The sequence below is a fragment of the Triturus cristatus genome, chromosome 9 (genome assembly GCF_964204655.1).
Source record: "Triturus cristatus chromosome 9, aTriCri1.1, whole genome shotgun sequence".
Lineage (NCBI taxonomy): Eukaryota > Metazoa > Chordata > Amphibia > Caudata > Salamandridae > Triturus > Triturus cristatus.
In genome coordinates this window covers 245,060,298-245,073,501 of record NC_140592.1, presented here as the reverse complement: position 1 = coordinate 245,073,501, position 13,204 = coordinate 245,060,298, and the positions used below count along the sequence as shown (strand labels likewise).

General features: G+C 44.3%; 1 protein-coding gene across 1 annotated transcript in view; it reads left to right on the top strand.

Moving 5' to 3' along the window:
- The window catches only part of TSEN2 (tRNA splicing endonuclease subunit 2), an 82,301-nt gene that overhangs the window by 39,535 nt on the left and 29,562 nt on the right, over positions 1–13,204 (top strand). Inside the window, exon 6 of the mRNA XM_085624860.1 lies at positions 7,445–7,495. Within this exon, the coding sequence (XP_085480986.1) occupies positions 7,445–7,495 (51 nt within the window). The remainder of the gene's footprint in view (positions 1–7,444; positions 7,496–13,204) is intronic.

Below are 13,204 nucleotides of genomic sequence, written 5' to 3'. Positions count from 1 at the left end.
ATAACATGAACAAGTCAGTTCCCTTCATTGTTTCATGAGTTAGGAAAATTCAAGATTATGAAAGTACAATAAACACATACGCTCAAAGACACAGACGGATTGCTTTTTATCTACAGGAAGCAGTTGAATAAGAACTTGAATTATTATTCAAACATGATATCATTGAGTGTTCTACTGGTCCGACACCATGGGTTTCTCCCATCGTGGTAGTACTCAAACGATACAGTGAAGGAGCTGTATGCGTCTGTGTTGCTATGCGTCAAGCAAACAAGGCTATTGAAAGAGAATGACATCCAGGTCCGCTCATTGCTGACATAAAACAACTGAATGGTGCTAAGGCCTTCTCTCGCCTTGATTTGAATTAGAGATATCATCAGTTGGAACTCAAGGAGAATTGCAGGTATAGTACAACCTTTTCTACACATATTGGTTTGTTCCAATACAAAAGACTATGTTTCAGTGTGTCATCTGCTGCAGAGCTTTTTCAAGATGTCATTTGACGTGTCATACAGCGTGTCATGAATGGTTTCAATTATAATGAGGACATATTGGTAGATCCATCTATTTTTTAGCAAAAACAAATTCATAGAGGGATGCTTTTGAATCATGTCTAGATGAAACTACGGAGGCACACAAATTTATTTTAGCGTTCAATCTCATGAAAAAGGGCATTGGTGAGGGGCTCCTCGTAAACCAGAAAAAAGCGAAGGTGGGCCATTGTGGCTGGTTTGATTCAATTTGCACAAAAACCCACAGAAATTTAAAACTAGCTTTAGCTAAACAACTGAGATCTGTTAATGACATCCGGGAATGTAGACTAGCATATAAACTAGCCATTAGACAATGGAAAATAACCTTGAAGGAGGAAACGTGGAACAGACTACTCAAAGTTAGTCTGACCAATGACAACATCACGTTCTGGCGTGTCATTAATTCTCCTTCCTATAATTCCCCAGACTACCCGCGAGCTGAGATAGCTATTACAGAGGTGGCATGGATAGCACATTTTACCAATTTGTATTTTTCTAAGCAAGACATGTTGACTACCTCTCCTATTGTTCCTATTTTTTCCAACCATACTGGGCCGGCGCCTCCATCTAACGTTTCCCTTTCTATGCTACCTTTTAATGACCAGAAATACCTGGAATTCTCCTTGGATGAAGTCGTTCTGGCACTGAAAGCAAGTAAGGGGGGTAAAGCCCCAGGGCCTGATGGGATCCCTATCGATTTGTTTAAATCTGATATCGACCTCTGGGGTCCCATACTTACTCTGCTCTTTAGAGCCTGTTGAGAACAAGGTTTTTTACCCACGTGGTCTGAATCTCTTATTGTCCCTATATTTAAGAAGGGTGACCATAACAATCCAGCAAAATACATGCCAATTTCTCTTCTGGATTGTTTAGTAAAGGTGGCTGGTCGCAGTCTTTTAGGCCGACTGCAGAACTGGGCAGAAACTAACAATATCCTCTTGGACCTGCAGTACGGTTTTAGGCCTGGGCTTGGGACTGTTGAGCAGGCCATTAATCTGGACCTACTTATTGGTAAATACGTACATATAAAAGCAGGCAATCTGTTTGTGGTTTTTGTAGATTTATCCTCACGTTTGATTTTGTGGCTCATGATAAGTTATGGTCAATCATGGCTTAAATGGGCGTGGACTGCACAATTGTGAATTTTCTTAGAGATCTTTACACCCAAGGTCGAGGTAGAGTTGGCTACAGCCTTAATGGCAATTGTACCAGACCATTTAAAATAGGAAGAAGGGACGCCAAGGATGTGTACTGGCCCGCTTCCTGTTTAACCTCTACCTCAACAGCGTAGTAGAGATGCTGGCAAGCAAGTGTGCGGACCTACCACAGGTGGGACATCGGCCAGTATCAGCACTCTTTTATGCCAATGACGCGGTATTAATTGCCCGCACTCCCCTTTTCCCCCAGCATCTAGTTGACAAGTTGGCCCAGTTCATGCAAAACCTTGGCCTAAAAATCAACATCAGTATAACGTTCGCTATGAAAATTGGGAACAAGAATTCCCACTGCTGTGATATCTTTATTGAGGGATCTAAAATCCAGTTCACAGCAACATTTTCATATCTGGGGATTGTGTTTAGTCAAGCGGGGAACTGGCCAGGGGCAATTAAATTAAATCAAGGAGGCTTCATTTTGTCAAAACGAAAATGGCTGTATTAAACTTTGCTAGACAGCTTGGCATTAAACATCCGAAGGAGCTGATGACCATCTATAAGGCCAAATTTAGACCTATTGCTATGTACGCATCTGAGCTCTGGGGGTATGGGAAGATTGATATTCTCCAACTTGAGGAAAACACCTTCCTAAGGAATCTCCTTGCACTCCCGAAAAGTAGCTCAACCTATGTTTGTCACGCTGAACTAGGAGCCTTGCACATAGCAGACCTGATCAGGATACAGCCAGTTCTTCTTTGGCACAAAATTTGGTCATCCGAACACACCTCTTTTAATCGAGCCATAATTGCCGATTGTTTAAAATCTACGCACACTCTCAAAATCCCTTGGCTTAAATCCGAGTATTTCTACCACCCCGAGAACCTAATTACTGTGCAAAGGAAAGCCTTAAAATTGAAATGTATATCGCTATTAGAGGAAACCAGATTAGCTTCCAAAATCTTGAAACCTTCGGTGTTGAGGAATCAGATGATCCTGACTAGTCATTGCATGCAACCGTACTTAGCTGAAGTGTATAACTCGCACCACAGGTTTGTGTTGACCCGTTTTCGGTTGGATATTTTCCATCGTTTAATTTGTTTCCCTACTGTTAACAAATGGTCATCTGACCTGGGGAAATGTCCTTGTGATGACACCTCACCACAGACTACCATCAATACTGTGCTTTTCTGTAAATATTTGTTGTTACAGTTAGAAATTTTCCAATGTCGCCCCGCTTTTATGTACCTACAAATGTTGCCGAATTTATATACGTCTGTAGTAATGTCACGATTTCTGCTGGCTGTTATTAACTACAGAAAGCAGTTGTAAATAGCATTTGTATGATCATGCAGTCAACAACTGTTTTTATTATAGCCTGTTGTATACAATTTTATGATTCACTTTGTGACTTCGAATAAAGCTTATTTTGAATGATTGATTGATTGACATATTGAGTTTCGGAGCAACCCAGAAGGAGAATGACAAAGTTCTCATGCAAGTGTATCGTTGGCAAGTCGATGCAGGCTTGATTTTGAATGCTGACCAATCTGAGTTTGTTACGACAAAGGTAAAATTCTTTGGCCATATCTTTTCTGATTGGTGCATGACACCCGATCCAGCTAAGGTGCAAGCTTTGCCAACTGCCTGTCCCATGCGAGATGTTTCCATTTTACGTGCATTCCGTGGCCTTGGCAGTTACTGTTCTGGATACATACAAGACTTTGCCACCATAAGCGCTCCATTAAGAGACTTGATGAAAAAGAATGTTTTGTTTCATTGGTCAAGTGAATGCGGGTAAAGCTTCAATAAAATCAAACAGGCTATCGAACGCTACAGAAATTACATACTGTGATCCAAAGCTTCATATAGAGGTTGTTGTTGATGCTAGCCCCAACAGGTTAGATTCAATCCTTGCACAGCGGACATCCAAATGCTCAAAGACATATTGTCCCAAACTGAACTTCCTTGTTCACAACCTGAGAAAGAAAGTTTAACAGTGGTTTGTGCTTGTGAACATTTCCACAATTTCTTTTATGGAAAGCCTATCAGCCTTGTGACCAATCATTAAGCATTGTTGACAATCTTTGTCAATCCAAAGAGAAAGGTGCCTCCTTGCATTGAATGTTTGGGTGTAAGGTTACAAAGTACAACTATACAATTGTGCGCTGTTCAGGGAAAGATCAAAACCCTGCTGACTAGTTCTCAAGAGTAAATATATCAAGTTGGTGTGCAGTTCCTTGGTGCGAATGAATGTGTTCAGGTCTGAGAAAAAGTGCCCTCACGCACCCTGAAGGATGTCATGCTTCATCATATGGGCCTGCTCCTCCTCAGGCCGATGCTGCGATGCCCGACGGGCACCCGCGAAGGGGCTCTTTAGCGGAGATCTTTTTGGTGAAGCCGCTTGGTGCGTGGGGGTGTGTGGAAAGAGTAGTGTAGTGGGTGCAGAGTGGTGCTTTAAAATAGGTTTAGGGAGGCCCTACTGCCTACATTTGTATTCCTGGGACTCACTAACCTAACTAAAAACAGTGTGGCCCTAACTTGATATATTGGTCCTAAAGGGCATGTGTGGTGTGAAAGGTTGACATGTTTCTTGCCTCTGTTAGCCCCTAATGGGTCTTATGGCAATTCATCAGGACCAGTGAGTTGAGGAAATGTTCGTAGTCTTACTCTACTGCAAGGCTGGTGCTTAGACTATAAGGAATGTTATAGATACCAGCTTTGCAAGTAAATACCAGATCCAATTTACCAAGTATTGTGTGACCTGACAAAGAAAGCAATAACAAAAAACAATTTTAAGTGCAGCGTGACAGAAAGACTCAGTCGCATGATAGTATATCATAAAGTGACCCCACACATTGTTCAAGTAACAGTGCAAAATTGTATATCCTATGGGGATCCCAATTAATGACTTACTAGAGATTCAAAATTGTGCCCCAGTGGAATATCAGGAGTTAGTTCCCGAGCAAAATACCATCCCGAGTTCGAGTGGGGTCTCGGACGTTATGGCATAAACAGCGATGCTCAAAATGAGCAATTTAAAGTCGAAAACATAGATTCTAGCAGCATATCTTGCTCTCATGCATGTCCCAAAATCAGGTAGGTACCTCAATCGTCATGTTAAAAAAGGAGGCTAAATCTGTAGCACTCCATGACAAAAAAGACAAGACAAAACAAAGCAAACCAACTCATAGTTGAGTGCGGGCAAATGACGCTGTCTTACGTGCCTAGCTCCAATTAAGGATGAGTGAGGTAGGCGCTATCGAGTGGCACAATACGCCGTGCATATTTGTCTGAAAGGGGACTAGTGACAAACACTCACCGCATGTACTGAAGGTCTGAGCTGACAGGAGCGTTTTAACAGAATGCGTTGTTACCCACGACCTGTATGCGGGAGAAACAATACAGGAAAAGACAGGCTTTCAAAAAAAAAAATAGGCTTTCAAGACTTTTGCGTGCTTCCTCTTACCGGGAGAAGTATTTCTCAAGAGTGCCTTTGCAGTGCCCTGGTACCCCTTCCAAGACGGCTGAGGCCTACATAAATTTCATTGTGAAATCAAGCATGCCAGGTGCTATTTTATTAGAACAAATGGTCACTGCCATGAGTCAAGACAGTGTCATGTTGAAATTAAAAGACATTATTACTTATCAGTCTTGGAACTGGCACTCTTGACCTGTTTCCAATGACAGTGAATACCAGAAGTTAAAAAATGTCAAAGATGAACTGTCCTTTACTCAAAAGGCATTATCCTGAGAGGTTTGAGTATTGTTATTCCTGAGAGTCTGTGACAACAGATATTTGAAGTGGCCCATGAAGGACATCATGGAATTGTTGCCACAAAGCGAGCTCTCCGAGACCGAGTCTGGTTTCTGTATCTCGACTAGAAAGTTGAAAGAGAATTGAAGGCCTGTCATCTATGTAACTGCCTTTCATCTATGTAACTGCCTTTCATCTAAAACCATTCAACAAACCCTTAACATGTCAGAGTTACAACAGCATGCATGGGAAACAATTGCTGTTGACTTTTTCAGGCCTCTTGACAATAGACATCACTTGATGGTGAATGTTGTAAAAAAACTTTTTTCATTAGTTTTATATAGCGCGAACTAGACCCGAAGGTATCGGAGAGCTTTACATGAGCGCCAGTTGCGTTACAGACAGACACATGAATTTTTTTGTACGGCACATGTAGATTAAGTGATTTGCTCAGAATCACAGGATGCTGAATGTCCTTGCCCAGGCTCGAACCTGGTTCGCCAGCTCTGAGGTCGACTGATCTAGCCATTAGGCCACATCCTCTGAATACTCCCGTTTTCGATTAGTGATAGATGAAAGATCTTCTATCAAAGAAAGAGTCATCGAAAAATTAGATGGCATCATCGCGACATAGAGTGTCCCTGTGATTTTAAAATCTGACAATGGGCCACCTTTCAACAGTGGAGAATTCAAAGATTTTCATAGTCATCTCAATATGAAGCATCCGAAGAGCACACCTCTTTGGCCCTTTGCCAAAGGCCTTGTCAAACATTTCATGTGTACTTTGAAGAAAGCTGTTTAATGTGCTGTATTGGAGAAGGTCAACCGTAAAACTGTCTTGAATTCCACTCTTCGAGCTTACAGTTCGACCCTCACTCGACCTCAGGTGAAAGTCCTGAAACCTTGATGTTCGGGAGAGCCTTGACGGACAAGTAAACTCAATGGACCAACAGTAGATCACGTACTGAGGAAGATACTCGTACAAAAGACTTGGATTGTAAATGAAAATGAAGGCCTATGCAGACCAATGATGGCATGCAAAAGATATTACCTTTCACTAGAGGAGAATGAGTACTTGTTTGTCAATCTTAAAAGTGGAAATCTGATGCTCCCTTTGATACTGAGCCCTACATCCTGGGAAGTCCATTACGCAAGATTCCTCGCACTTTTGGCATGTGGCTCATTGCTTGCCAGGCATTGATGTCTCGGTCTGAACGGAGAGGTGAAAATCCCTTGACTGCTGTTTTTCCTACATCACCAACGCAGATCACGGACACTTCTACTGCCTGCCCCCAGTTTCCAACGACACTGCCAGAATGTGTTATCAGAGCACCACAAAGACTCAATGAAGTGGTATAATTGTATATATGATTTTTGTAAAAAAAATGTTTAAAATTTTTTATTTTACAAAGGCGGAGATGTAGTGCCTTGTGAGTTAGCAATGACCAACCCCATTTGGCTCGTGATGAACTACATAATTGTTGGAGCATAGTGAAGTGAATGCAGTTTTAGAATTTTGAGTTCACAGTTCTACACTGATGAATAAAGACATGTAAAATGAATCTCCGTGTGTGGTGTAGTTATTAGCAAGTGCCCGGGCAGGGGAGGGCGCTTCACCCGGCACTCCAACCTTCTATGTCTCCCACCAAGGGAGTATCTTTGTGTCCCGCCTGACCAGTTCATTCAATTTAGCAACTATATGCTGACATCTATGCATGGACTGGCACTTGCCATATTAGTCAGATTCCTAGAAAGGTATTGCACTTACAATGTAGTGCGTTATGAGGAATTGACAAAATTAACAAAGAACCATGATTGGATTTGTTTGCAGTGGTTAGTAATTACATTCAAAAAGCCTATGTTGAAATTCAGAGCTCATGAGCTAGTTCTTGTACATGGTGTGCAGCTCATCTTGGAAGCATTGTTCGATTTCATGCAAAAACAAATATGATATTTTTATTTTTAAAATCTGACAAAGGTTTAAGTCAAAGTTGTTTTCCCCTTAGGCTTTCTTCCTGGTCTACGCTTTGGGGTGTTTAAGTATCACTTATAATGAGGTAAGACTTTTTTCATTTGGGTTTACTGTCAATAGATTGCTTCGATGGAAAATTGTCGCTATGACAGGACCAAACATATTTTCTGAGTACATTTTTTTTTTTTTTTATTGGTGCATAACATATACTATCACAATCCGTAATCAATAGAGCCAGTACTTATTATACATTCGTCTTACATTACTTCAGTATATTGATAAATATACATTGATGAAAACTTGAGATCAGAATCAGTTCATCACTGTGCAGTGCTCTAACTGTCCTCCTGGGATGACTCCGTAGCAGGTTTGGTACATATCCCCCCACTAAAGGCATTCCACTTTCCCCATAACCGTTCCCATTTTTTGGGGCATCGTCTATTTATGCACACCGCTCTTTCGGCCACCATGGCCATATCCATGTCTTTACTCCAGTCTCGTATCATGGGAGTGTTTCGTGCCCCCCATAGTCTGGCTATGTTCCTCTTAGCTAACATCATTCCCAGTGTCCCAGTGTCGCCCAGGTTTGCACTGTTGCATCCCATATGTTTAATAGTCATCGTTTAGTTTCTGGTGGTACAGGGGCCTCACTGATTCATGTTATTGTGGACATAACCTTCTCCCGGTATGTCGCTGTTGCTGGGCATTCCCACATTGTGTGATAAAATGTACCTACTGCCCCTTTCCTATTTTGCATAGTATTATTCTTGTGTAGTAGATCCTATGGAGCACTTTAAGTTTCACTAGGCGGAGTTTCGAGGAGATTGCTACCTCCTTCGGAGATGCTAATGCCTCTTGCCAGTCAGTCTCGTCTAACTCTCCCACCTCTCTGCCACTTCTCCTAGAGAGACTGTGTAGGGTCAGGGTAGTTGGTTATAATTTTGTGGTATGTTAAGGAGGTGGCTTTTCTGTCCATGTGGTCTATTAGGAGTCTGTCGTCTAACGGGGAAGCTTCAGGGAGGGCAGTGTCAGGTGGGATGACAGCCTCTAGGGCGTGCTTAATCTGAAGATAGCGAAATCTTTCCGTAGGTGCCATCTCGTATTGGTCTCAGAGTTGGGTGAATGGGATTATTTTATCCTTGTCCCACAGATCCCCCACCCTTGATATTCCGATGATGTCCCATTGTCTGAATCTTTTGCTATTGTGCAATTTGCCTAGTTTACCGATGTCCCAAAGGGGTGTTGCCTGCGTGATCTTATTATTCCAACCCAGCTTTTTTTGGACCATATGTCAAAGCTGAATCGTATACTTTGCCGGTCCTAATAGAGCCATCTTGTGGTTAGTGTTACATAGCGCTCAGTTGAGCCCCTCCAGCCCTAGGACAAGTCTATCCAGGTGATAGGCCGGGTCAGTATGCGGGACCTGAACCCATTGATTTATTACGGCCAGTTGGGATGTCCAGTAATACGTTTGTATATTGGGGAGCGCAATGCCACCATCATACCAAGTCCTAACTAATTTGGTTATCACTATCCAGGCTGGTTTCCCATTCCAAAGGAGTTTGGTCCCTTATGTTCCAATCGAGCGGAAATAGGACGGAGGGGACTAAGAATGGGGTGTTATGCAGAGCATAAAGGAATCGAGTGAACACCATCATTTTGAAGAGCGCTGCCCTCCCTAGCAGTGTTAGTGGTTAGGATTGCCAATGTTTGGTATCCCTGCGTAATCTCTTTAGGGGTTCTAGAAGATTTAGGGTCATAAAGTCCTCCCGGTCTGAAGTGATATGAATCCCCAAGTATTTAAAACTGTCCTCCACTATTTTCACAGCACATCATCTAGGTAGCTTCAGCGGTGGGCCTGGCAGGACATACAAGGTTGATTTGCTCCAGTTGATCGTGTAACCGGAGTGCTTCCAATAATAGTCACATATATTCAAAGTTCTATGCATTGAGCGGTTGGGGGAGGCCATATACAAGAGGATGTCATCTGCATATAAGGATATGCAGTCTTCCCAGTCCTCAGTCCAGCGGAGCCCACGTATAACCGGATCCTGTCTTATCCATGCAGCTAATGGTTCCAGCACGAGTGTGAAAAGGAGCGGCGACAACGGACATCCCTGTCTGGTGCCGCACCCCAGAGGGAACTCCTTCGATATACGGCCGTTCGCTACTACGTGCGCAAGAGGGTTTGTGTATAATAATCTTACCCAGGAGCAAAACTTGGGTCCGAATCCCAGTCACTCGAGAACCGCAAATAGTAAAGGCCACTCAACTGTATCAAAGGCCATACGGGCGTGTAGAGACAATGTTATGGCCTCTTCCTGTATCGTATATTTACGCCCCAGCACGTTGTGTATTCCTCACAGGTTTAGGGCTGTATTCCTGCCTGGCATGAACCCCGACTGATCCGGGTGTATTAACTTAGCCAGGAAGGGCGTCATTCTGTTTGCCAGTGCTTTGGCCAATATCTTGGCTTCTGCGTTGATTAGGGAGATGGGCCGGTAGGAGGTGCTTTCCCTGGCGGGCTTTCCCGGTTTGTGTATAGCCACCACTGTTGCCGTCCTTTGATCTTTAGGGAGTTCTCCCAGTTCTTGGCTCAAGTTGTACATGTTTAATAGGTGTGGGATAATAACAGTAGCATTTCTTTTATATAATTCTTTAGGGATGCCATTCGGCCCTAGGGCTTTTCCAGATTGTACGTTCCCTATCGCTAATGTTAGTTCGTCAGTGGTGAATTCTGATTCCAGCAGCAATGTTTCTTCTTTTGTAAGCCTGGGGAGTTTTATGTCTCGGAGGAACGCCTCTGCATCCTCCTGCCGTATTGTAGTTGTAGGGTTATAGACATCGGTATAGTGAAGTGGCAGCATGTCTACTATCATTTGGGGGTCTGTCACTATTTCTCCCGTAGTGCTTTGAAGTTCTGCCACGCAGCGACTTGCTCGCCCTCGTTTGTCCAGCCATGCCAAAGGCCTACCAGCTTTATCCCCAACTTCGTAAATTGTATGGAGCGGGGCTGTCAATCGAGTTTTTGTGTCCTGCCATAGGTATTCCTTGAATTCTTGTTTTTTAACATGAGGACGGTGTGTGTTTGTGTCTAAAGGGTCCTGCGAGTGCAATGATTCTAGTTCTCTCAATTCCTGTTCGAGTGTCGATACCAGTCTTGCCTTTTCTCATTTGCGGTCTGTGATGAGGGATATGGCCTGTCCACGGAGAACGGTTTTGTATGCTTCCCACAGAGTGAGGGGTGAGGGGACAGAGGACTCGTTGTCGCTGAAATAGTGCTTTGTGGTCGCAGTTAGGCCCTTCCCCGTCCTTTTTTTTTTTTTTAGATAGCCTGGGTATATCGGGAATATACGGCTTTGGGTAGATGTGTTCCGTGTATATTTAACAAACATTGGTGCGTGGTCCGATATTCCCCATGGTAAATGTGTCATATCTATGAATCTTCCAACATTGTCCGCTGATGTCAGTATACAGTCTATCCTGGAGAGACTGTTATGCGCCCCTGAGTGATATGTATATTGTCGTGTTTGTGGGAATTGTGAACGTCGGACGTGACTAGGCCTATTGCTTCGAGGAAGTCTGCTAGGGGAGAATGTGTTTGGTGGTGTTGTTGGTGTGGTGTCCTGTCCAGCACGTCATTGAGGGTTGCATTATAGTCGCCTCCCAGGATGAGTTCTCCTTTTGGAAGTCGGAGTAGGAATGCCCTAAGCGCCGGGAATGCTAACGAGTGCTGGCGGTACATACACACGGTCACAATGTTGACAGATCGTCTCTCCCATTAGCAGGATATGGCCGCAAAACGGCCTTGCTCATCTGTGTACGTGTGTTTGATGATGAGTGGGCATTGTTTCTTAATCAGGATCCCAACCCCACGGGAACCGGATGTGAATTCAGAATGGACTATTCGTTTGAAGCCCCATCTTTTTAGAGCCTTACAGGTTGTTCCCTCTAAGTGGGTCTCCTGCAGGAGTATTACAGCTGGCGCTTTACGTTTAAAGTATTGTAGTATCAGTCCAATCTTCAGTTTATCTCTGAGGCCATTTACATTCCACGAAATTAGTGGCAGGTGTAGAGTATGCGCAGACGCGAAAGCCTGGGGACTAGGGTGGGTGGATGTGTGCCTCATTGGAGTCAGTAGTAGAGGAATAGAGATTCTGGTCTCCGAGTAGCAGTCTCTTGCGAGTGTAATGAAAGTGCACCGTAAACCATAACACAGAACACACAAAAAATAAACTAAAGCTAATACAGATAAACATTCGTCCCTCCCACCTCCCTGCCTCCCTGCATGATGGTTTATGAACTACCTGCCTCCCCAACATTGCAGAGTGCCTAATACCCATTTCCCAGTACCTCTGTAGTAGGTGAGACCACCCCGGTACCCTCCCAGAATATCCCCTTGCATGTTGTAGATTATCTGTTCAGTCGTTCACGAATCCTCAGTGATAAGTACGATCACTATGGCTTCTTCCTGGTCACAGCCAAGGGCCCGTCTGAAAGTGCCACCAGGCGGTGCTGAGGTGGCTATAAATATCTGTGCATATCTGGTCGGTAAACTTATAATTACTAGGCCTTCTGTCGATGATCTTGTTGTTCCATCAGTATTGTTCATGGACACTGGACTTTTTGACAGGTTGTATCCAACACTGCTGTCCTTTAATGGGAGGTGTCCCTCCAGCTGGTCATTCCTCCCCATCGGGTCTCTCGCTCGCGGATGCTGCGTCTCTTCGTTCTGACTGTGGTGCGCCTGTTGCTTGTCGCCCATGTTCCTTCCCGGCTCTACCAGGATGAGTGACCTGGCGCCACCCCTCAAGATAGTCTTGCGCCTCCTCTGGTGTTGTAAAGAACCATACTTTACCGTTGGCTACCACTCTTAACTTTGAGGGGAACATCATGGAGTATTTGAGCTCGCGAGCCCGCAGTTCTTTCTTCAATTCCAGAAAACTGCGACGCTACTTTGCAACTGTGGCTGTATAGTCGGGAAAGAAAGAAATCGTACTCTGTTCATATCTGACCGGATGGGCCACTCTGGCAGTCTGCAAAATTAGGTCACGATCTTGAAAGTTAAAGATTTGGGCTAGTATAGGCCTAGGGGGCACACCTGGTTAAGGCCTACCTCCTGGGACACGATGGGCTCTCTCGAATGAAGTAGTTGGAGAGACATCGGGCTTGCAGGTGGTTCTGGATTAGAGCTTCCACAAATAGGTCGATGGCTGGCCTTCCTGACTTCTTTGTCTTCTGTTGCAATTTGTTCTTCTACGGACGTTGATGGGTGGTCCGGTAGCTCCTGGTTTGGCTTATTGCAGGCGGATTTATCTAATTTGGTTTGATGTGTGACATGCTGACCCCGTCCTCCCATTGTGCCAGGTACATGTAGATTTATATGTCGGAGTCAATTTAGGTGGTAGTACACACCGTTGCCTGCCTGTGCCAAAAGCAATTGCACTCGGGCTTTTGGGTTTCCTACCCCTAGGGTCTGGCACTGTTCTTTGGGGCGTCGACGGATTGTACTTAGGGGCTGTGTCACTAGGTCTCCTTATCACCCTTAATCTTTGGTGCGGGCGAGTGTGTGCCTTTTCTTCGTTTTTCAGTAAGTACACGATAATCCGGGGTGTGCACTAGCAGTTGTGCAGTGGGTGCTCACTTGTTCTTTGGGCCCAGGTTCATGGTAGCTCCGTAGGTAAAGAGGGGAAATTGCTGTTTCCTGGTGCCCAGGCAGTGTGGTTTTCTTCCCTCTTAGTTCAAATGGATGTTCAGCTGCGGCCGTCCCCGGTTAGGAGCAGGCTGCAGCACT